At 35.8% G+C, this 23,784-nt stretch overlaps 3 protein-coding genes across 3 annotated transcripts; all 3 read right to left on the bottom strand.

Moving 5' to 3' along the window:
* Nucleotides 1–19,352: 19,352 nt before the first annotated feature.
* Nucleotides 19,353–19,766, bottom strand: LOC126671678 (uncharacterized). Its single transcript, XM_050365472.1, has one exon. It carries the CDS (start codon nucleotides 19,764–19,766, stop codon nucleotides 19,353–19,355), a length of 414 nt encoding a protein of 137 aa, XP_050221429.1.
* A 34-nt stretch (nucleotides 19,767–19,800) lies between these two features.
* Nucleotides 19,801–20,499, bottom strand: LOC126671689 (uncharacterized). The gene has a single exon (XM_050365484.1). It carries the CDS (start codon nucleotides 20,497–20,499, stop codon nucleotides 19,801–19,803), a length of 699 nt encoding a protein of 232 aa, XP_050221441.1.
* An 85-nt stretch (nucleotides 20,500–20,584) lies between these two features.
* LOC126671696 (uncharacterized) lies at nucleotides 20,585–21,411 on the bottom strand. Its single transcript, XM_050365492.1, has 2 exons — nucleotides 21,142–21,411; nucleotides 20,585–20,980 (listed from the first exon to the last, which is right to left on the bottom strand). Exons 1-2 carry the CDS (start codon nucleotides 21,409–21,411, stop codon nucleotides 20,585–20,587), a joined length of 666 nt encoding a protein of 221 aa, XP_050221449.1.
* Nucleotides 21,412–23,784: the final 2,373 nt, after the last annotated feature.

Here is a 23,784-nt window from a genome sequence, read left to right on the forward strand (position 1 = left end):
AATGCACCTTTTGAGTAGAAGTAGGCAAGTTCTTAGGATACATGGAGTCCCAAAGAGGCATTGAAGCAAACCCGAAAAAGATAAATGTAATTATAGACATGCTCCCACCAAGGAACTAGGAAGGTAAACAAATTCTTAATGGGAGGATCACAGGTCTAGGAGGTTCATCTCATCGTTTACTAAAAGATGCCTCTCATTGTACCGAACATTAAAAATAAAAATATTCAAATAGGGAAAGGACTGCAAACAAGCGTTCAAAGCACCAAAAGGTTTTGTGGTAAAGCCACCACTGATGAGCAGACCACCTGTATTTGTACATATTGATTTACAAAGACACGGTTGCATCAATGCTCATCCAAGGAGAATCCAAACAACAATTATCATTTTACTACACCAGCCAAACCTTTAAGGACACATAAAACAGATATGTAATACCCCAACATAATTAAATTAGCTAATTGGACCACGTGTCTAGTTTGGACTCGCCAGAGTGGCGTTATCAGAAAGTTTTCCGATAAGATTAAGATAAATAAGTTTTAGTAGGACGGTTTTGGAAAAGATTATTGTGGAGAATTTAATATTATATTTTCAATTCTAAAATTAGAATTGGAATTAAAAGAAAAAATGTCAAGAAAAGTCCAAAATAAAATACAGGGACCAAAGTGGTAATTTAGCCACTATGTGTAAATGAAAATTGTAGGTTTTGACAGGAAAATATTAATATCGAGCTTTGTATTATTTATTGGGCATAAATAATACGTATAAGTTATAATGAAAGAAATTATCGATTTAGTTATGGACTAAATCGTACGAAAGAAAAGTTTAAAAGATAAATAATAACAAATAAAAAGAACAAGGACCAAAGTGAGATTTTAACCTTAATATATAAGGTTTTGAAATATGAATCAATGAGCAGAAGAAGGATCAAGAGAAATTTAGAGAAATCGTTCGATATCGTCGTTTCGCCGCCGTTTCGCCGTTCGGAGTCCGATTCAAGTGATTTTCGCGGCAATCTCTTCAGAATCCCATCCTCTATCAATCTCAAGCTCCGTTTTAAGGTAATTCTTTGATATTGTATGTTAAATTTGGGTAATAAAGGGCTGTTTTGAGTTAGGATTTCGTTTGGATTGAATTTGACGTTTTTTATAGTTATTATAGCATTTTAATAAAAACAGAGGAACGGGTTTTGTGTGTAGGGGTGTTTTTAGCAGGTCGGGATGGACGGAAAGCCCCGAAAATTGATTTTCCGGGGGCTGCACTCGGTGTGAGATCGCACACCGAAGTGTGCGGACGCACACTTGAGCAAGTGTGCGGACGCACACTTGAGCAAGTGTGCGGACGCACACTTGAGCAAGTGTGCGAACGCACACTTCTAAGTGTGCGGACGCACACTGAAGTACGCGGACGCACACAGTGGGTCTGCAGGGACCTAATTTGGCTTTTAACCCTAGTTAAACGGGATTTCAATAATTTTGAATATTAGACCCTAAAAACAATTTAAGGACCCCGATAAATCAAAAAATAAAGTTTTAACTCGACGTTTTACGTGAGCAGCGATAATGAAAAACGCTAAGGATATTATACGTTTCTCGAATACGAGAAACAGAGTTCAATATATCGTGAATACGATAAAGGAATATCGAGTTCACGAATAGCATTAAGAATGAAATATAACCCTAGAATTTAAAGTATTATATGTATTAGAGTACGAGGTTCGTGTCTAATTATTAAACGTTAATTATCATGTATCAGACGTGTTAGCGAGCAGAGAGGTCAGTAGACGTGGGATAGCGAGAGCATATCATTTCATCGACCACGTCATTGATTGGTTTGCGGTCACTGTGAGTTGCACTTTACTTTCGTGTATTATATATTAAAGTTATTTTATATAGATATTTATATTGTTTATCGCATCGCATGTTATATCGTTTGATTATACGTTAGATATTTTTATTAAGTTATATACGGAACTAGTATGCGATCCGAAGAAACTAGCTACCTATTGGGTGTCAATAGGCTATGTGATCACCAGTATCGAGCCAGTCTAGTGTGTTTGCATTTGAGAAATGATTTGATATGTATGGCATGATTTGAATGTACATATTACTTGCTGTCCTGTTTATATGTCTTTTTGATAGGCTATGTGTTTTATATTTTACTCTCGGCCCCAGATGTCGATGATATGTTGTGTTTGACTAACTGATGTATATAGTACCGCGAGGCCAGTTCGTACAGGGTACGGTAACTAGAACCCGCGAGGTTAACAGAACAGTTAGTGTAAATATTTGTGTATATATGATATGTATATTTGCTTCTGTTGTGTTGTGATATTTATTTATTATTTGTGAAAAATTAATAGTGATTAAAGGCTTGCTACGGGTTCCGGAGCTACCACTCCCGTTCCCTAGCACCGGTTGCGGCTCAACATTTTGGGTCGTGACAATGTTGGTATCAGAGCAGTTGGTCCAGTTACCACTGCAAACTGTTTTAGTGTTTGTTTGAGAGCAGTTGGTCTAGTTACCACTGCCAGTTATGTCTGAATGTCTGTTAGACGTTGAATACTCTGTCACTCAGTAAACCTAGGAACTATTGCAATAGAGAGTCGGACCTTAGGTGTCTGCATTTGTGTGATATGTGCATTAGTAACATGTGGTACAGCGCGCGAGTCAGGGCTTTTAAGCTATTAAGTGATTAGCATCTGTATATACGAATGATTGAGGCAACTAAGTGTTTGATGATTACACAAGAAGTGTTAAGTGGTTAAGTGATTGTGGTTAACTTATGCGAACAACTAAAGTGACTAAGTATTTGAAACTCGTGTAAGAGATGTTAAATGGTTATCTTCTTGCGAATTGCGTGAGGTTGGATTAAATGCTAAATGTTACAGCATTTTATAAGTTGATATTGTAATTGCATGTGGAAATTGGCTCAGATGGTAGCTTATGTTTGAAATTGTTTCTTTTCAGCATGTCTGGGCAGAACGGCGCCCAGTCACATGCTGCTGAAGAACGGGAGGAAGCGCCTCCTATATTTTAAAATGGATTTCACAACGAAATAGGCGAACTATCTGGGGTCCATCGGAACGGATTCCACGCAGATAATAGGAGATCGCCAGAAATTTATCAGAATGGTTACATGTTTGTGTCAGAAATTGGCAGTTCATCTGGAAATAGGGGTAGAGTACACTCGCCAGAAATAGAGTATAGTGAGGAAGAGGATCCGGAAGAGGACCCGGAGGAAGATCCGGAGGAAGATCCTGAAGAAGATCCGGAGGAAGATCCTGAAGAAGATCCGGAGGAAGATCCTAAAGAAGATCCGGAGGAGGATCCAGAAGAGGATATAGAAGAAGAGGCAGAAGAAGATCCTCAGGAGGAAGAGTATGAAGAAGAGGAACTGTTAAAAGAATCAGACGTTGAACAGTATAGAAGTGAGCATTTCTGGTCTAGGGTGCAGAAATACCGTGACTTGAGAGAAGATGCGGATATATCAAATGGTCAGGCACAGATAGCTCTAGACCAAGTTAGGAGGCAGATGCGTTCTTTCTCTCGAGGGATGCTAACAGTAGGAATGTATTCTGCTGATTTTCTGCGAATGGTTGAGGGAGTCCCTGATCTGAACTAGGGTAATAGAACTATCAACCGTAGGTATGTCAGAGGCTTAGGACCTGAGTTTAGTGAGTTATATGAACACGTAGGTGAACATTTTGGAACGCTCACTACGATGGCCCGTAGGATCGAAACTGAGCGTGAGTGGGAGGGCGATCCTGTACGACCCTTCTATTTTAGACGTGAGTATCATCCGGATTACGTCAGTACATCCTCCAGAGTTAGGACTAACCCCTACTTTGTGCAAAGAGGCGGAAGTAACTCCGGTAGAACAGTTAGGGGTCGACACACCGGCATAGTCATTAGGGAACCTAGCGTTCCGCATCAGGCACCTCCAGGTATTAGCGATTTATATGCTTTGAGTATTGTGTTTATGTGTTTGCATTACTTTGTATATATGTTTGCTGCATTGCATAATAGAACATTGGTACTAGGATACGCCTATAGGATAATACCTCAGAAAATGAGAACCTATAGGAAGCGATGTTAATAAACACGCGACCAATAAAAGAATATATAAACATAATTTATAAAAGTTGTAATATAATAAACACCACATAATATACATTTGTAGCGAACGTAATTCCTATATTACGTTCTAGAAGCTGTAAAGAAGAAGATAGATAACTGAAAAGGGGAATCGATGTGGAACATCGATACCTGCGTTTGTATATGACACGATACAGTGTGTCGAAGAAGTGAATGTGATGATTACAACAGTAAAGAATTTTGAATTGAATTGAGTTATTGGAGATATGGAGAAAGAAGTGATGTGACAGTAGAATAGTCAGGAAAATGGCAGAAGGTGACATCAATACAAAAAAATTTATAATGTACCTAATAACAATAAAGAAAGCCGTTAATAGTCGCAGAGCGTATAATCTAGAGTAAACTTACGATTTTATGAAAATTTTGAAAGTTTTTAAGATTTTTCAAAGTAAAATTGTGCTCAGTCATTGCATATGACATCGCATAATCACGATAGGAATGCATAAAAGAATGATTTTCAAAGCATAGACCATGCATCATATTTTTGCAATGATGAAGAAAATGCGATTTCGAGCAACTCTTTGGTGATGAGAGGCGTCATCACTCTGAGCTACAATTGCACTAACGATTTCAAACGATTTATGAAAAGTGATTTAAAGGAGCTGGCCAGCAAAAGAACATTTTGAAATCTTTTGTTTGATAAGTGAACTCAGATGTGAAACTCTGCGACGGATAATAAAAGATTCTTAATAAATAAGAATAAGACATATAAAATAAACCCCAATAATAGAATAAAGCCATGTTAATGATTAATTGCAACGAAGCTAGTGAAGCTAAAGGAGAATGTGAATAAGGAGTTGTCGCCGGAGAGCATACGCAGATAAGATGCGATGCACTGACAATATTTAAGGATACAGTATTTATCCTTATGATAGAACAAAGGATGAAATGACAGAGAGTCATGCTAGACGAAAGAAACGTAACGAATACATAAGGATGATGAATGTAATAATTATTCTTATGTTGAGATAAGCGATGTAGTGATCGAGGGTCATATCGGAGGAGAGAAATTAAAAGTATAAGGAACCATGAAGACAATAATGTGAATAATGAATATCAAGTGATATTTAAAGGATATATAACTTTATCAATATCAGTATTTGAAGATACAGAAATAGAAAGAAAAAGGATACGGTCGATAAAGAAGATAATCCGGTAAGATGTGAAGGTTCGAAGTTTGATAGATCAAGAAACGAATGATGTTGTATGACTGATATTAAGTAAGGTTACTAATATCAGCATTAAGAATTATAAGTAGCATTAACAGAAAGGAGAAAAGTTAAGTTGTCGGATTCTAGCATAAAGAGAAAGTTCACACGTATAGACGTGTGTATTAGTAAATGTGAAAAGGATGTAAAACATGGAAGAAAGAGTAATGGGAAAACTCATACACCCTCGAGATTTAATAAGATGATTGGAGAAATAGAAAGTTCTAGAAATACGTAGAAGGAATATCAGAATGGAACAGCAATAATAAAGCTATTATAAACGAAGGAAAGACATAATGAATACAATAGGTAAAGGATAAGATGATATTTCATTGCTATTGAACAGATAGGAGTGAACTGCATCTAAGAAGCCACGATATCATAAGTACAAGAGATGATATTAATACAGAGAAAACAAGTTAATTAAGAGGCGATTAGAACCATGTTGTAAGTGCTAAGGAAGCATAAGGAACATAGGACGGAAAAATTTAAAACTATTCCCTAAATTAGGAGTTATAAAGTTAAGTACAATTTAAATGTAAAAAAAAAATAGTCGGAAAACACTTCAAGAAGAAGATAAGGGATAAAATAAGGATAAGTTAAGAAACGATCATGACCAGTACTAAGACAATACCTTGAGAAGCAAGAATAAGGTTGTGGAATTACTCGAAAGTAAGAAGTAGAAGTGTAAGATGAAGAAGAAAAATTGTTTATACAGTAAGAAGGAACCACGATAAAGAGAGTGATGGAAACCTATAGAATTGTCAGATTTAGGATAATTTAAGTACAAAAGTAGACAAGATATTAGAGATCTAATCAGTCGAAGATTAAAGTGATGTAAAGGAAGAACAACGTTGACTGAAAAGTCAATAAAAGATTCGAGACGAATCTCAAAGGAGCAACTAGAGAAAAGTGGAAAGGATAAAAATATGGGTGATACTAGTAAACTAGGGCAACTGTATAAGCCATACGATCAAAGGTAATGTGAAATGAAACGTTTAAGATAATGATAAAAAATGAAGGATCAGGACTAACAGAGCAACGTGAAGTTCACGATAGCTTAAATGAGTAAAGGAAAGAGAAATTGTAGATAATAAAGAATGTATCAGGCTTAGCTATGTTAAGAGAAAGTGAAGGTGATAGACGAGGTACAAGTTGAAAAAGATTGGTTAATAAGGAACGAAGTGTTAGGTAATGGTAGAGAGAAGGAAGAGACGACAATAACCAGTTAAGGAAGAAAAGTGACGACGACATATGATAGTAAAGGCTGTGACCGTATATTATGATTATAAGAGAAACTATTCATAGAAGTATGAACAAAGTAAGTACGTTATTAAGGATGTAGCCGACACGTTGTGATTATTCACGTATATAGAAGATGAGTAGCAACCCGATAGCTACTAAGAATGAAATAATAGATTGAGAGAACAATAGACAATGAATAATAACGATCAGGTAGTAATGACGCAAGGACTACGACATCAAGGATACATCCAAGGCTGTTCTATTTCGAGAAAGACAACAGAGGAGACGAAAGTACCAGTAAGAGGATTCTCAACGACATAACAGTAGGCAGCTATTATGAGTTGGATAGACAATCGGTTAGCGACAAGTATGGAAAGCTACGAATTAAGTAAGAGAAAAAGCTGCGACCAAAACGTACTAATGGATGTCAAGGAAATTATAAGGACAATTTTAAGATCCCAACGAGATTTATGAAAATTTGAGGACGAATTTTTATAAGGGAGGAAGAATGTAATACCCCAAATTAATTAAATTAGCTAATTGGACCACGTGTCCAGTTTGGACTCGCCAGAGTGGCGTTATCAGAAAGTTTTCCGAAAAGATTAAGATAAATAAGTTTTAGTAGGACGGTTTTGGAAAAGATTATTACGGAAAATTTAATATTATATTTTCAATTCTAAAATTAGAATTGGAATTAAAAGGAAAAATGTCAAGAAAAGTCCAAAATAAAGTACAGGGACAAAAATGGTAATTTAGCCACTATGTGTCGAAAATGGAAATTATAGGTTTTGACGGGAAAATATTAATATCGAGATTCGTATTATTTATTGGGTATAAATACTACGTATAAGTTATAATGAAAGAAATTTTCGATTTAGTTATGGACTAAATCGTACGAAAGAAAAGTTTAAAAGATAAATAATAACAAATAAAAAGAACAAGGACCAAAGTGAGATTTTAACCTTAATATATAAGGTTTTGAAATATGAATCAGAGAGCAGAAGAAGGATCGAGAGTAATTTAGAGAAATCGATCGATATCGTCATTTCGCCGCCGTTTCGCCGTTCGGAGTCCGATTCAAGTGATTTGCGCGGCAATCTCTTCAGAATCCCGTCCTCTATCAATCTCAAGCTCCGTTTTAAGGTAATTATTTGATATTGGATGTTAAATTTGGGTAATAAAGGGCTGCTTTGAGTTAGGATTTCGTTTGGATTGAATTTGACGTTTTTTTAGTTATTATAGCGTTTTAATGAAAACAGAGGAACGGGTTTTGTGTTTGGAGGTGTTTTTAGCAGGTCGGGATGGACGGAAAGCCCCGAAAATTGATTTTCCGGGGGCTGCACTCGGTGTGCGATCGCACACCGAAGTGTGCGAACGCACACTTAAGCAAGTGTGTGAACGCACACTTGTGGTGTGCGAACGAACACTTCTAAGTGTGCGGACGCACACTGAAGTGCGCGAACGCACACAGTTGGTCCACAGGGATCTAATTGAGCTTTTAGCCCTAGTTGAACGGGATTTCAATAATTTTGAATATTAGACCCTAAAAACGATTAAGGACCCCGATAATTCGAAAAATAAAATTTTAGCTCGACGTTTTACGCGAGCAGCGATAATGAAAAACGCTAAGGACATTATACGTTTCTCGAATACGAAAAACAGAGTTCAATATATCTTGAATACGATAAAGGAATATCGAGTTCACGAATAGCATTAAGAATGAAATATAACCCTAGAATTTAAAGTATTATATGTATTAGAGTACGAGGTTCCCGTCTAATTATTAAACGTTAATTATCATGTATCAGACGTGTTAGCGAGCAGAGAGGTCAGTAGACGTGGGATAACGAGAGCATATCATTTCATCGACCACGTCATTGATTGGTTTGCGGTCACTGTGATTTGCACTTTACTTTCGTGTATTATATATATGTTTCTCGAATACGAAAAACAGAGTTCAATATATCGTGAATACGATAAAGGAATATCGAGTTCACGAATAGCATTAAGAATGAAATATAACCCTAGAATTTAAAGTATTATATGTATTAGAGTACGAGGTTCGCGTCTAATTGTTAAACGTTAATTATCATGTATCAGACGTGTTAGCGAGCAGAGAGGTCAGTAGACGTGGGATAGCGAGAGCATATCATTTTATCGACCACGTCATTGATTGGTTTGCGGTCACTGTGAGTTGCACTTTACTTTCGTGTATTATATATTAAAGTTATTTTATATAGATATTTATACTGTTTATCGCATCGCATGTTATATCGTTTGATTATATGTTATATATTTTTATTAAGTTATATACGGAACTAGTATGCGATCCGAAAAAACTAGCTACCTATTGGGTGTAAATAGGCTGTGTGATCACCAGTATCAAGTCAGTCTAGTGTGTTTGCATTTGAGAAATGATTTGATATGTATGGCATGATTTGAATATGAATTTTGAAGTTGGATAATGAATTCGATACGAGTGAGCACTCGGATACGGTGTAGTCTGGAGTCCCCGTATCTATTGAGTCGGACTCACATTTTGGGATTAAGAGATAGGTCGCGATCGACGGGTAGAGTGTGAGCACTCCCGGATTGGACTATCTGGACTAGTATGATTTGATTATTTGAAAGTTATGTCGCATGCTAGGATATTAGTTTCGTACGGATCAAATACCTTCTTATATGTTTTATTTTTATATTATTGTTTTCTTGAAATGCGATGCTATGTTTTTATAATAATACCGTCAGTAAATGTCAACTCACTCAGTATTTTCCCAAATACTGACCCCTCACCTTTGATGTCTTTCAGGTGCTTAGTTTGTGGACTTAGCTAAAAGCCAATTTTGAAGTCCAGAAGTCAGCTGTGTATGTATAGTTTCTGAATTCTATGAATGCTGCAGTAGTGGTCCCGCGTTGACAGAGTCGTAGCCTAGACAGCAGTACATTTTGAATGTACATATTACTTGCTGTCCTGTTTATATGTCTTTTTGATATGCTATGTGTTTTATATTTTACTCTCGGCCCCAGATGCCGATGATATGTTGTGTTTCACTAACTGATGTATATAGTACCGCGAGGCCAGTTCGTACAGGGTACGGTAACTAGAGCCCGCGAGATTAACAGAACAGTTAGTGTAAATATTTGTGTATATATGATATGTATATTTGCTTCTGTTGTGTTGTGATATTTATTTATTATTTGCAAAAAATTAATAGTGATTAAAGGCTTGCTACGGGTTCCGGAGCTACCACTCCCGTTCCCTAGCGCCGGTTGCGGCTCAACATTTTAGGTCGTGACAATATATCTGATGATAGAAAACATGGCGATGGCGCCGGTGTCAACATCTAAATAGTTGAAACTATATTTCCAAATATTTTCAGTGGTGGTCTAGTAATTAACCCAATTCAGATAGGCGCTGCAAAGACGAGAACTATATGCCATGAAAGCACATGTCCTGTTTGATTTCGCGGAAGAATTCACTAGTTATACGACAAAAGAAGGGCGTCCAAAAACTCAGTGGGAACTCTTCACATACGCGTCAAATGATAAATTCCACAAGTGACTGAAGGTCGGATAGAGCCCGAGATTCTGCTGTCAAGGGGGCGGATCTCTGAGTTGGGACATATAAATGCAGAAGGTAGATAAACTGTGATTTTTTGAACACCAAGTCCACTCTAATATTTAAGTGAATAAGGATAAAATGTAATACTAATAGAGAGTAATTATTTTATGTAAGAGAGAGGGTACTTTAATTTTTTAAGGCCTAATATTTCAAAAAAACACCCGACCTTTTAGCCATTTTCAATACCCTGACGTTAAAAACTGGTTAATTTTATTCTATTATTTATTTTCTCGTTTCAATTATACCCTAATTTTATAATTTTTTATAATTTTTTTATAGGATAATGTCATAAAAATTCACCAACTTTACATGTTTTCTCAATTTAATCACGTTCTTTAAAACTTCTCAAAAATATACACCAACTTTCATTTTTTTTCCAAATTCATACACGGTGCTGACGTGTCACTCATTCATTGGTGCAATTTGCTGAGGTATAAGTTATTTTTTACCAATAAATGAGTGACATGTCAACACCATGTATGAATTTGGGAAAAATGAAAGTTGGTGTATGTTTATGAGAAGTTTGAAAGAACATGATTAAATTGAGAAAACGTGTAAAGTTAGTGAATTTTTATGACATGAACCCTTTTTTTTATTTAAATGATGAAATCATTTAATTAACTAAGTTTAAAGCAAAAATTAAATTTATTTTTATTCAAAAAAGTACAAATAAGTCGTTTATTTTTAAAAACTAACTAAAACCATAATCAATTTAAAACTAATTCAATTTTTTTTATTAATTTAACTAAATTTAAATAACTTTTCAACATATATAATTAATATATGCTAGATATGGAGTATGTTTTTTAATTTTTTCAAACGAGAAAAACATCAATTTAATTTTTTAGGGTACAATTGAAACACAAAAATATAAAATAAGGTAAAATTGACCAATTTTCAACGTCAGGGTAAGATTGAAAAGGGGCTAAAAGGTTGGAGTTTTTTAAGGCATTAGGTCTTCTTTTTAGGGTTAATTACATATAAAATCACCACCTTTACATGAAATTGCAAAAATAACACGACCTTTAAAACGTGATAATTTAGGGCACCACCTTTCATTTCTTTTCAAAAACAACATGAACACATTTTTAGTGTCGTTTTTGCTGACGTGGCATGACATGTGGCACTCCTATTGGGTGTTCAAGTCAGCAAAATTTTATCTAAAAACGTGCCCATATTGTTTTTGAAAAGAAATGAAAGGTGATATCCTGAATTGACACGTTTTAAAGATCGTGTTATTTTTAAAAATTCGTATAAAGATGGTGATTTTATATGTAATTAACCCTTTTTTTTTACAAACAAAGTGTTTTAGCCTTTGTTTTTTTTATCAGTGTGGACTTTTGTGAATATTACGATGGGAAAGTAATTTTCCAGAAATGTTCTATTTTATTAAAGTATTAATAATATCTTATTTTGTGTTTTAGTTTTAAATATCTTTGACATTTTTTTGATATATGTGTGGTGAAAAGAAACCTATTGCATATGTATCATCCGTATCCAAATAAATATGTTAAATAGTTTAATTTTAGAATTGATTATTTAATATCCATTTGGTTATTTGACCTCTCTATAATAATAATAATAATAATAATAATAATAATAATAATTATTATTATTATTATTATAAATGCCCACTTGGGTATTTGACCTATCTATTATACGAGGAATATTTAACTATTTGACTATCAATTAACAAACAAAATTAAATTCTTAAACATGAACTGAGCTTTCAATACTGTCATCAACCACTGAAAGTTATACAACTTTTAATCTCATACTATATATGCTCAAAGATATATTTGTTAAATACAAAACTCACAATTATATATATGAGCATGACGATGCAAGCAACACACTTTAATTAGTATTATCTATGTGCAAATTCTTTTTCGCCCCTTATCTTTTAGGGCATCTAATCACATCAAAATATGTTTTTTTAATTAAAATTTGGGTATTTCATGTTTAAAAACAATTGAACATATTTATGAGTGTTTTTCAAAAAAGAAATGTGCGTCAAACTTATTTACACGAATACAACTGAAATATTTCAATTTCTAAAAATAGTACATGCAATATATGTATTTATAAAATTAATATTTTAAAAATTATATATTAATCCAAAATATTAAAAAAAAAAGCACAGTCAAATATAGTCGAACTAAAAAAAGTAGAAATAATCTTTGATCAGAAGTGAGTGCTACTATTTCCAAATCGCATGTCAATTGATAAAATATTTTTTTGACTTAAATAAGGTCACAAGTTCAAACTATACTCATATATATAGCCGTTTAAAATTTAGGGTAGTAGAACTTTACAGTCCACAAAAAAATTAGTATGGATAAAATAGAGTTTAAGGTATCATCTTATAATTTGTATCTATCCAAAACATCTCATGTATCATGTATTAAAAAAATGTACATGCTCCGTACCTTCTATAGTCTATATCCAAAGCAGTATAAAATTTCACATAAAATAATTATATGGATATCTCGTGAATATTTTGTAGATATCATGATAAAGTTTTATTGGTATATTGTTGATAGTTAATATTTTAAGGAACTAAAATTTATATACATATTTTAAAAATATGTATATACATACCGAATTAAAATTTATATACATTACCGAATTCTATCTTATAGATTCGGCCACCAGTTTCGTCTGTCTTAACCCTTTGGACAAGAGTCCGGTATCATCTAAGAGTGGATCTCCTGCGACTCGACTCCATAGTATTTAAAGTAGGATTCGATATCCATCATTAGCCCCCCGCAAGTGAGCTGAAGTCTTGGTATTTATACATTGGTAAATTTTAGCTCTAATTGAGCCGAGTTGATTCGTGTTCTGGCGCTTCGTTTTGCTTATTTAGCAAAATTCCTATCTTTTCATCTTTCTACCATGTGTCGTTCGATGACTCTTCATTATTTTTTGATTTTAAGACAAGTGTCTGTTCATGTCTTCTCTAACTCATACTTAAACCATTCAGTTGTGTATTATTCCCATTTTTTGCTATCTTCAATATTGCATTACTCTGAACATCGATTTGCCTTATTCTTTATTCTTCACGCTTGAATTCTCAGGTAATCCTTATAATTAATATAAGGGTTTTTAATTGTGTTTGATTTATTGTCTGAGTAGCTCTTTTGTATCTTTTCCTTCTGAGTTTTATCGTATTTCCATTTTTTGGGTAGTTTGTTCTTGGTGTTCTTCATTTTCTTGGTAATTTTCCTTCTTTAGTCCTCTTCCTTTTTCAGTCTTTTGTAATAAATATTCCTAGTTTATCATTATAAAATGGCGGCTATGAGGGCGAAGATGGAGTTTTCCTCAATGGCTATTACCGATTCCTGTCTTAGTGAAGATGAAGTTTGAGATATTTACTTCAAATATAATTTCCCGCTTGAATATAGAGTCAAGCTACCTGGTTACGGGAGACCTGCTTTAGGATCTCTTGATTCGCCTTATAGAGCGACTATCTTCGAAGAACAGATTGTTGCTGGTCTTCGGTTTCCCTTAAACCCTTTTTTTGATAGAGTTGTGTAGGGATTTAAGAATCGCCATATGAGAGCTTCATCCTGGGACTATTAGAGTCCTTCTTGCATTTGTCGAAGCGTGTAGGCTTCGGGGTCAATCCCCTTCACTTAACGTCTTTTATTATTTTGTAGAGTTAAGAAAATGTGATAGTTGTTTCGTTTTTGCTATCGGCCGAAAGGGTCGTTCCTCCATTTATTTTCCATATTTAGACAACGGTTGGCGAAAACGTTTTTTCATAGTTACTCACAATTTCGCCTTTCTCCATTTTCCGGATGGTTTTTTCGTTTATCGCCTTTCGAATTATCCATCTCCTTTGAATTTATCTGAGTCGATCCTTGCCTTTGATTTGTCGTTCCATAGTATATTCCAGCGTCCTATTTTAGAGGTTTTGATGAATAGTCATGTTCGATGTCGATGGCTTCCTTTGGAAGATCCTTCGCGGGGTTTGGCAGATCTTCACTATGAGTATATTGGAGGTATTTATTTCTGACTTTGTTTTCTTTTTCCGTTTCCTTATAGGATGTCTTCTTCTTCTGACGATATGCTTTCCGATTTCAAAACAGATTTGGACGTTCCGATGGACGAGCCAATAATAGATGCTGATGCTCCAATTCCGGAGGCTGAAGCTCTAGTCGCCTTAGTTCCTGCTACGGCGATCCTGTTAGCGGCGACGGGATTGTCATGATCCATTTTCATGAATCGCGACTGGCGCTAGGGTATGGGTAATGCAGTATCAAAACCCGTAGCTAGCCTTATAGATAACATACAATTATAATACACCTGCAAGAAAACTAATGCTCGGGGCAGCCGAGACTTCAGCCTGGTTCTAGCAGTTCATAATATTCAACATAATATAAAAATGCTCGGCCAAATCCGAGTCTCCAACATGGCATTAATCCCGAAATAATAATAATAATATAACATGCCAAAGCAAATATATCGAGTCGGACCAATCTGACAAACAACTAGAATAATAATAAAGACTTCTAGTTCACTACTGCGGTCTAAGAATAGAACAGTTTGACAACTTTATTAAAATAGACGGAACCTCCGAGGAAAGTAAAGAAACGGAGATCAACTGACTTGCTCAAAATCATAACCCTGGAAAAATTGGGAAAATAACGGCGTCGCATATACTGAGATGAGTTCATAACACTATTTACATTTATTAAGTGGAAAACTTTTAAAACCGTTTAAAATATTTTATATAAACATTACGAGTAATAGTTGGAACCTTAATCCATAATATTCTAAAATTTACTTAATCCAATAGGCCTGGTATCGAGAGCTGAGCTACACTGAGTTACTACCGACCGCACTTAATCCATTTCCAGATTCCCGAGAGCTGAGCTACACCGAGTTACTCTACCTGGTTCCGAGAACTATGCTCACACCGAGTTACCCTAATTCACAATATACCTTTCCTAGCTTATTACTGGTGCGCACGCAGTCCTAATGAACCCATTAGGTAGCATGTTCCAACTAAGAGCCATAATGGAAAAACAGTTCGAAATGTAGGTGTACGGTATATATATATATATATATATATATATATATATATAAAATAAAATAATAATTTACTTAATAAAGCGATAAATAGTAAGTACAAACGCATAGCTTGCTAATCCACGTGAAAATTCCTGGCAAGCAACCTAACTAGGTTCGCCTCAAAAGTACGAACGGTCGACGAGTCTAAATAAATATAAATAATTATTAAAACGGACCCTAATTCTAGAGAGTACTAGACACCACATATGACTAGCACAAACAACAAGTTAAGGTAAGCTAATCAGAGTAACACAATACTCAACAAATTTTAAAGTCAACAACAAGTCAAGCCTATTGAGTTCCCGTTTTAAAATTTGTTTCGAAAAATATTATTTAAATAAGCATTAAATAATAAAGCCAATCAATTTCCAAATATTGGGTTATCCGAGTTACCGATAACTACCAAGCTAACCTCACATGTTGGGTCACCCAAGTCAAGCCCGACCAAAATATTTATCAAATTTAAACCAAAGTTTATAATTCCAAAAATAACTTTGATAAAATAAATATATTTATATCCAATTATAAAGCAATAGTTTATAATTATAAAACAACTTGATAAAATAATAATCAAAATCAAAACGGAACTCAATAACTTAAAATTTAAGTAACCCAAGTTACACCCAAATACTTAACTAATATAAGTTCAAAAAACGTTTTAAAATTAGAAGGTAACTTTAGCCAAATTGGCACACTAAACCAATATTTTTAAAAACGATAATTACCCAAATAATTATCTTAATAAAAGGTTATAAAACAATCGACAATTTATAATACTCAAAACAATTTATTATTCTCAAAATAATAAATAGTCGTCAAATAAAATCAATTTGATATTTGAAGGTTTGGTTTTTAAATCGATAACAACCATAACCATAATCTTTATGAAAAACATGATTTAAACCAACCAATACCATACACAGACAATACCCAATATTCATAACCATGGCATTATGAGATTTCAAGAAGGTGAAGAACATGAACAGTCATAAGATTGTTCATGCAACCAAAAGCTTAAAATAATATCAAATCACAACATTTAATGAACTCAATTCAATTCCATCAATGATTCTCAACCCATCATTGAACCACTCAACTCAAGCAACCCAAAGTAACATGAAATCATAACAAAGCTAATGTGAACTAGGAACAAACAAAACATACAAAGATGGCAGCCACAATATGTTGATTCGAAACGGCGAATCCGAGTTTCCACAAGAACTGAACATGGAACTCAACCATACTTGGCAACAATTTAGTAAAACATCAGATTATACAAAGCAACAATGTCAGCAAACAAAGGAAACGGCAGCCACAAAGTTACACAAGTTCAGCACAGATGAAAAGGTAGGTTCGACATATCGCTCATAATAGATGGTTTCCAGAGGTAGAATGATTCGAATAAGACGCGATAACCAAGCCTAAACACATCACGAAACAACCCACAAGTGAATAAGAAATCGGCAGCCACAACACATTCACAGTGAAGAACCGTACGGCGTAGGAATAGAAAGATTAAACGTACCGATAGAGAATACAACACTTATGGATTGATGGGAGCGATATGAACTGAAGTAACGCAAGGAAAGCCTCAGACCAAAGCTAGAACAAGGAATGTAAGTTATTACGCCGTGTTGTGATATCGAACTGAAATATGTAGAAACCAACATGAAATATTTACCGGATTCGAGAACGATTGGGAAAGATTTAGGTTATGATCTTATAGTGTTTTTGAGTGTATGACGGCTAAGGTTTGAGAAAAGAAACGGAGGAACAAAATAAAAGAAAGATGCGTCACTGAACAGGTCTGCTTATAGACCTGTTAGTGTGTAAGCTGAACCAAGTGTGCGGGCGCACATATCACCATTGATGTGTGCGGGCGCACACTACTTGTGTGAAGGCGCACGCCTGATGTGAGCGGTTGCACACATCAGAACACGGTCAAACCGAACCCAAAAACGGCCCAAACCGAGAGAAAACGAGCCCGAAACCAAACGGGATATTACAGGGATAGTCGTCGTAGCAGAAGTTGATGTCGCAGTTGGCGATGGCGAGCCCGCGGATGACGAGGCTACTATCCCTATTCCCTCCTTAGCTCCGGCGATGCCAACGGAAGTGGTGGAGGTAGTAAATCTTGATAAAGCAATAGTTTTGGATTCAAAGGAAGTTTCTCCGAGCTCCGATCCTGCTACTCTGCCATCTCGGAAGAGACGTCGAGTTGACGAGGGGTCCCCCTCGGGGGAAAACCCTTGCAGTAGTTCATCCCCTGCTCCAAAATTGGTGGAGTGGGTCGAGGGCCACGACCCAGCGAGTTTACTAAACCCCTGAGTTCTGACCGAGTATATTAGGAGCTTGGCGAAATCCTGAGGACATTACCTGGTTCGCCTCCAAGCTTGGACATGAGCTGTCGGATATTTCTTGTTTTCTTGGCTTCTCGGTGAGTTACGTCGATCTTGGTTTATTTATCCGATTTTCTTCGTTAATTTATTTATCTTGTTTTTTTCTTTGACGGGACCTTCCGGCCGTATTGGCATTGAACGTTCGCCGGCAATGCACCGAGCAGGAAGCTGAACGTCTTGCGGCTCTCTTGGCGACGTCTGAGTCTGAAAAGGCGAAGCTAAAAGCTTCATTAGAGGAGAATGATTTTCTCCTTTTGAGGTTGAAGGCGCAGGACGCCATTAACGATCGCCAGGTCAAGGTTATCGAGAAGAAAACCGTTGATTTGACTCGGGAGATTGAGGAGCTAATAACGGTTAATACCTATATTGGGGAAGAGAGGAATAAATTGAGGGCCGAAGTAGAGAAACTTCATATTCGTCTTCTTGACACGAAGGCCTTTTATTCCGCCTTGATAAGGGAGTATCGTCTCGCCATAGGGGAAAAACTCTTGGAGCAGAACCCGAATATAGATTTATCTGCTGTGGATGGGTTAGATCCTCAGGCCATCGCTCAGGGATTGCTGGATAAGATGGTGAAAGATCGCTCGCTAGGAAATAGACTTTTATTTTAGCCTTTAGTTGTATTTCCTTAGTGCTTATTTGTAGTTCGTACTATTTTGAATATATGATTCCTTTTTCCCTTTAATGTTGATTTCTTTTCAAAGGTGTATTTTATTTTTGTTTTTCCGTTTGAATCTAGTTTCACTTAATCGCCTCTGCTTCGTTTTGTTTATCTGTAGTTGACGATGCTTTTGTTTTTCCAAGAGTTAATCTAAACTCTTAGTATTTTAATGTTTTCCTTCCCCCTTTTTTCTGAGTTAATTTAAACTCTGCTTGTTTTTGGCATTTTGCTTTATTTTAGAGTTAATCTAAACTTTGTTTATTTTTGCCTTATTTTAGAGTTAATTTAAACTTTGCTTTTGGCGTTTCGCCTTGTTTTAGAGTTAATCTAAACTCCGATTTTCGGCGTTTCTCCTTGCTTGAGTTAATCTAAACTCTATTTTTTTATCGTTTTGTCTTTTGTTTCCAATTCCGTTTTTGCATTTGATGAATCATATGTTACTTGAAAACTGAAGTTTTACTAATATAAATGGCTTCGCTCACAAAATTTTAAAGATTGTTATAACACCATCGGGTATGAAACAAAGTCTTTACTAGCGATGGGTTATCCAGTTCCTACTACTGTCCTTTCTTCTTCTGCTTGCTCTCTTGAAGATCTATGACGGACACGTCGTAGCACTTTTGGCGATATTCTGATCTCCTCATAATGTCACTACGCCCTTTTCTGTCGGCATTTTCATGGTTAGTGCTCTTATGCTGGTGACTGCAGTTGAATCATGGAGGAAGGGTCTTCCGAGAATTGCATTGTATGTCAGTTCCATATCTACTATATTGAACAGGGACATGACCTTTTAATTGATTCCTCTTTCTGGCCGATTATGACCTCCAGAGTCACAGCGCCTAGTGGATTGATAAAAGGCCCTCCGAGTCCGGATAATGGAATCGGGACTCGGCGTAATTTTTCCGCGGTCCCTCCTAGCATTTTGTATGCAGCATTTGTCATGAGGTTCATAGTGCTTCCCTCATCTATAAGGATTCGCTCCATGTTCTAGTTTTCAATGATGGTTGTTACCACTAGAGCGTCATTATGGGGTGCTTTCACGTGTTCATAATCCTCGACATCAAAAACCACTGGTGGCATGTGTGTCTCTCTGATGTTCATCACTTCTCTCATTTGCTTTCTCCGAATGGTTGAACTGCTATGTCCTCCTCCGTTAATCATGTGTATTGTTCCTAGGATCTTGGATGGCCTTTCTTCTTCCTTTTCTTTTCCCTTATCGTCCCAGCTCCTCTTTTGTCCCTTGTCACTGCTTTTTGTTTTGTGGGCTATGAACTTTCTTAGCTCGCCTGCGTCTATCATTCTTTCTATCTCAACTTCTAAATCTCTGCACTCGTCTGTTTCGTGCCCGTGTTCATCATGAAATTTGCAGAATTTTTTAGTGTCTCTAATCTCAGCTTTCATCTTGGGTGGCCATACCACATTTTTTACATTCTCCTTATTCTACATGAGGACATTGGATCTGCTGGTATTCAGCGGTGTGAATTGCATTCGTCATCTCGGGGATCATACCTTGGCTCGTATCATCCCTGGGGGCGAAGCGCTTGCTTTCTTCAGGCCTTGACCGCTTATCCTCCGATCTTGATTTTGACTTCTCCTTTGATTTCTCTTTAGATTCCTTTCCTTTCGCCTCTTTTCCTCGAATAGCTCTACGACTTTCATCCAGCTCGAAGTATTTTTTGGCTATGCCCATCAGGTTCGAGAAAGTGGTTGGCTTGTTGACCAGCAGTTTATCCACCAATTTCCCAAATCGCGTTCCTTCTTTTAGCGCTTGTGTTTCCATATCGACATTCAAATTGTCTATCTTCATAGCCTGTTTGTTGAATCGTTCGATGTAACTCATTAGCGTTTCTCCTTCTTCTTGAATGCACGACCTCAGGATGCTAGTGGTAGTTTTAGTTGGTATATTGGTAAGGTATCTACTCAGGAATTCTATCGACAGAGAGGCGAAGCTCTTAATCGAACCTGACTTGAGTTTATTATACCATCTCTGAGCAGTTCTTGTGAGGGTGGTCGGGAATACTCGACACAAGATTGCGTCTGAGACGCTTAAGAGACCCATGGTTGCGGTAAATCTGGACGTATGGTCCCTCGGGTCTCCTTCTCCATTAAAAATTGGCAAGGTGGGTAAATTCATGTTGTATGGATCGTTTCTTCCATGACTTCAGCTGACAGAGGTGAACCCTTCAGCCTCATGTCGTCTATATCCAGCTCCTCGGATTTCAGCTTTTTAGTGTTTTGGCGATCTTTTCCTCCAAATCTTCCTCAACGACATATGTGGCTTTGCTTTTTTGGGGCGATTTCGAGGACTCACCTTCGTCTTTCTGGTTCATCTTCTTTGATTGTTCTTTTCCAGTATCTTTATCTTGTCTCTTTCTTTTTGGTGGTACGTCCTCTTTTTCTTTATCCCTTCGTTCCTCTTGCTTAGAGTTAAGTCCACTTCGGGCATCGTCTTGGTTCTCTCCATTTCTAGCTGCATTCCTTAGATTATCCTCTTCAGAGTCGTCTTTTCTGTGTTCCTGATTTTTCGGGTTTTCTTCTCCTTCATTTCTCCTCTTGTTCCTTCCTTCGTTCTTTTGCTCGTTTCTTCCTTCGTTCCTTCCTTTGGTTGGTTGGCTCTTGATGGTTTAGGTTTGTGTTTTCTGTTCTGTGTCTTCGTCGGGCAGAAGATGGGATAAACTTCTCCCTCATAATTTTCATGGTTTTTTTCATGGTTGTCGTTTGTTTGTTTGGCTTCGTTAGCCAATCTATCCAGATTTATTTGGACGGCTTCAAATACTTTCTTCAGGATTTTGTTATATATCTCCGGCGTTGCCATGCCTGGCGTTTGTTCATCGTTGGCTCCTAGGTTGAGGAATTCAATAGGGTTGCTTCGCCTTATTGGGTTGGTTTGATATTGGGGAGTGGAGAAGGATGTTCCTCCGGTGTTACTCCCTCCACCAGTGCTACATGTACCGTCTCCGGTGATGGTGATCACCTTCGGTGTTTGTTGGTGGGTCTTAGGATCCATCGATTGCTTGTCTTTGAGGTTTGTTCCGTCAAAAGTCATCTTCTTCAATGGAATTTGTTTGAGTTCAGAAAAGCTCCTTCGAGTTCGAAGTTGCTAAGCTTTTCCCACAGACGGCGCCAATTGATGGAGTCTGCCTTCTGATCAGATGACGTAACCTGCAAAACAGGATAGAAGCTAACCGGATGGTGGTTGTCCGATTAACTCTCCGAAGCCAAAGTCAGTATTGAGCTTTGAGCAGCGTTTTGAGTATATGAATGTAGTTGTGTGTTTAGGCATACCTCAAGCTCTTTATATAGTAGATGATCGTATACCTTGTAAGAGTTGCAATAGGAAGGTGAATCCTATTTAGTAGGGTTTGACCCTGATTAGGAGTATAATTCCTTATTCAGACATGACTCCTTTTTAGGAACGTCTTCCTAAATAGTCTCGTCATCCTAAGTTAGAGGTTAGCTTCCTAAGTTGGAGTTTGTATTCAAATAGGAAAGTTATTCGAGAATCTTTGCAGATCTAGTGATCTATCCAAATCTCAGGGTCGACGCGCTTTGTCTGAGTCCTCAGGGATTCGGCTTTATCCTTGTGGATGAGATTATATTCCAATCGAGGCGGATCTTATAGATTCGGCTACCGGTTTCGTCTGTGTTAACCCTTTGAGCGGGAGCCCGGTATTGTCTGAGAATGGATCTCCTGCGATTCGGCTCCATAGTATTTAAGGTAGGATTCGGTATCCATTACTTATATAAGAAGAAACGGTGATTAAGCTAATATATGGAAAAAAGTATTTTTAAAAACAAATCACCCTTGTAAATTGGAATTTAGTTGGAATATTTTTGCAAAAATCAACAAAAAACGGGTGTCACGCGTAATTTTTTCTAATTTTTTTAAATCAAATTAAGCTTTTCTAACTCCATGTATATTAGTAGACTGCTTTAACCTTTCTCTCTTCATTTTTAATTAAAGTTTATTAATAGACAAGTTACATGTTTGACTCTCTTTTTTTATGATTCAAATTTTCTAAAAGCCACAAGAAGTGGCTAAAAAATTAAAAATCAGAATTTTCGCACAAGAAACACCTAAAAAAGCACATTAGAGGCTACGACTTTAAAAATTGGCTAGAAAGTCTACAAATCACAAAATAAAAATAATCTGGATTTCTAAAAGAACCGTTACTGAATAAGAAAAACTCCTATTAAAACTTTTAAAAATAAACGCCGGCTTTGAAAAGCAACTAAAAATCACCTCCTGCTTTGAAGATTGTTTGTTTTGAAAAATTCTTTTATCGTGACATTTACAAATTTTCCAAACAATCACAAACCAAAGAATCTGCCACATCATTGAGCAAGATCCTCTTGGAACAATTTCCTACCAATGCAAATAAAAATCAATAAAAAAATTAGGAAAAACCAACTCACATCTAATTTTTGAAGCACAGTACACTATACAATCCAAGAAAAGCCGCAAGGAATGAACAAATGATCATGAATATTTGACTTTTAATTACTACATTGTAATAATCAACAATAGATCAATGACAAATTCTAAAGAATCTATGGATCAGAAAATTAATGCCGCATCCAAGGAGTAGCGCCGTCAGAGGACCTTATTTTAACATGAGGGTGATGAAAAAAGACCAGAAATAAAATTTATGTGCTACTAAGAAAAATTGATTTTAATGATGGAAATTTGTGATGGAAAAAATATATCACGGATTTATAATGGACTAATGAAAAATTTGTAAACAATTTTGAATGTGACGGAAGTTTTCCTCACAAAATTTTGTGACAGAAAATATCGTCACAAATTTGTCAATAAATTTTTAGAAGGACAAATCCGTTATGGAAAAATTTGCCACACATTTGTAACGAATTTGTCTGTCATAAAATATTTCTGACGGTAAATCCATCACAAATGTTTTTATAAATATTAAATTTTAATTTTACTAATTATATTTAAAAATAATTAATAAAAAATTTAAAACTAATTATTTACATAATAACTATTTGAAAAAAAAAGTTGTTAAAAATATTTATTTTTAAAAAATAAGTATTCAACAAATATTTTTATAAAAATAATTAATCTTAAAAAACCATTAATTTAAAAAAATAAAAAAATATTGTAAAAGTTATAATTTATAAAAATAAAAAACAATAAAAAATTTAAAAACTCTGAGGTAATATCCATCACAAAAAAAAAAATTAAATAGAATTCGTCACCAAAAAAATTAAAAACTGCCACAAATCATTATTGGCAGACTTGTGACGGAAATATCCATCACAAGTTTGTCACAAAATGTTTTTGACGAAAATTTCTATCACAAATAGCAGCTTGTGACCGATTTTTCTATCACTAATCATCAGTTTTTTTAGTAGTGATGGGATAAAAATATCAAATTATAAAAACTGTTTTTTTTAAGGC

Source organism: Mercurialis annua, linkage group LG1-X, assembly GCF_937616625.2.
Source record: "Mercurialis annua linkage group LG1-X, ddMerAnnu1.2, whole genome shotgun sequence".
NCBI lineage: Eukaryota > Viridiplantae > Streptophyta > Magnoliopsida > Malpighiales > Euphorbiaceae > Mercurialis > Mercurialis annua.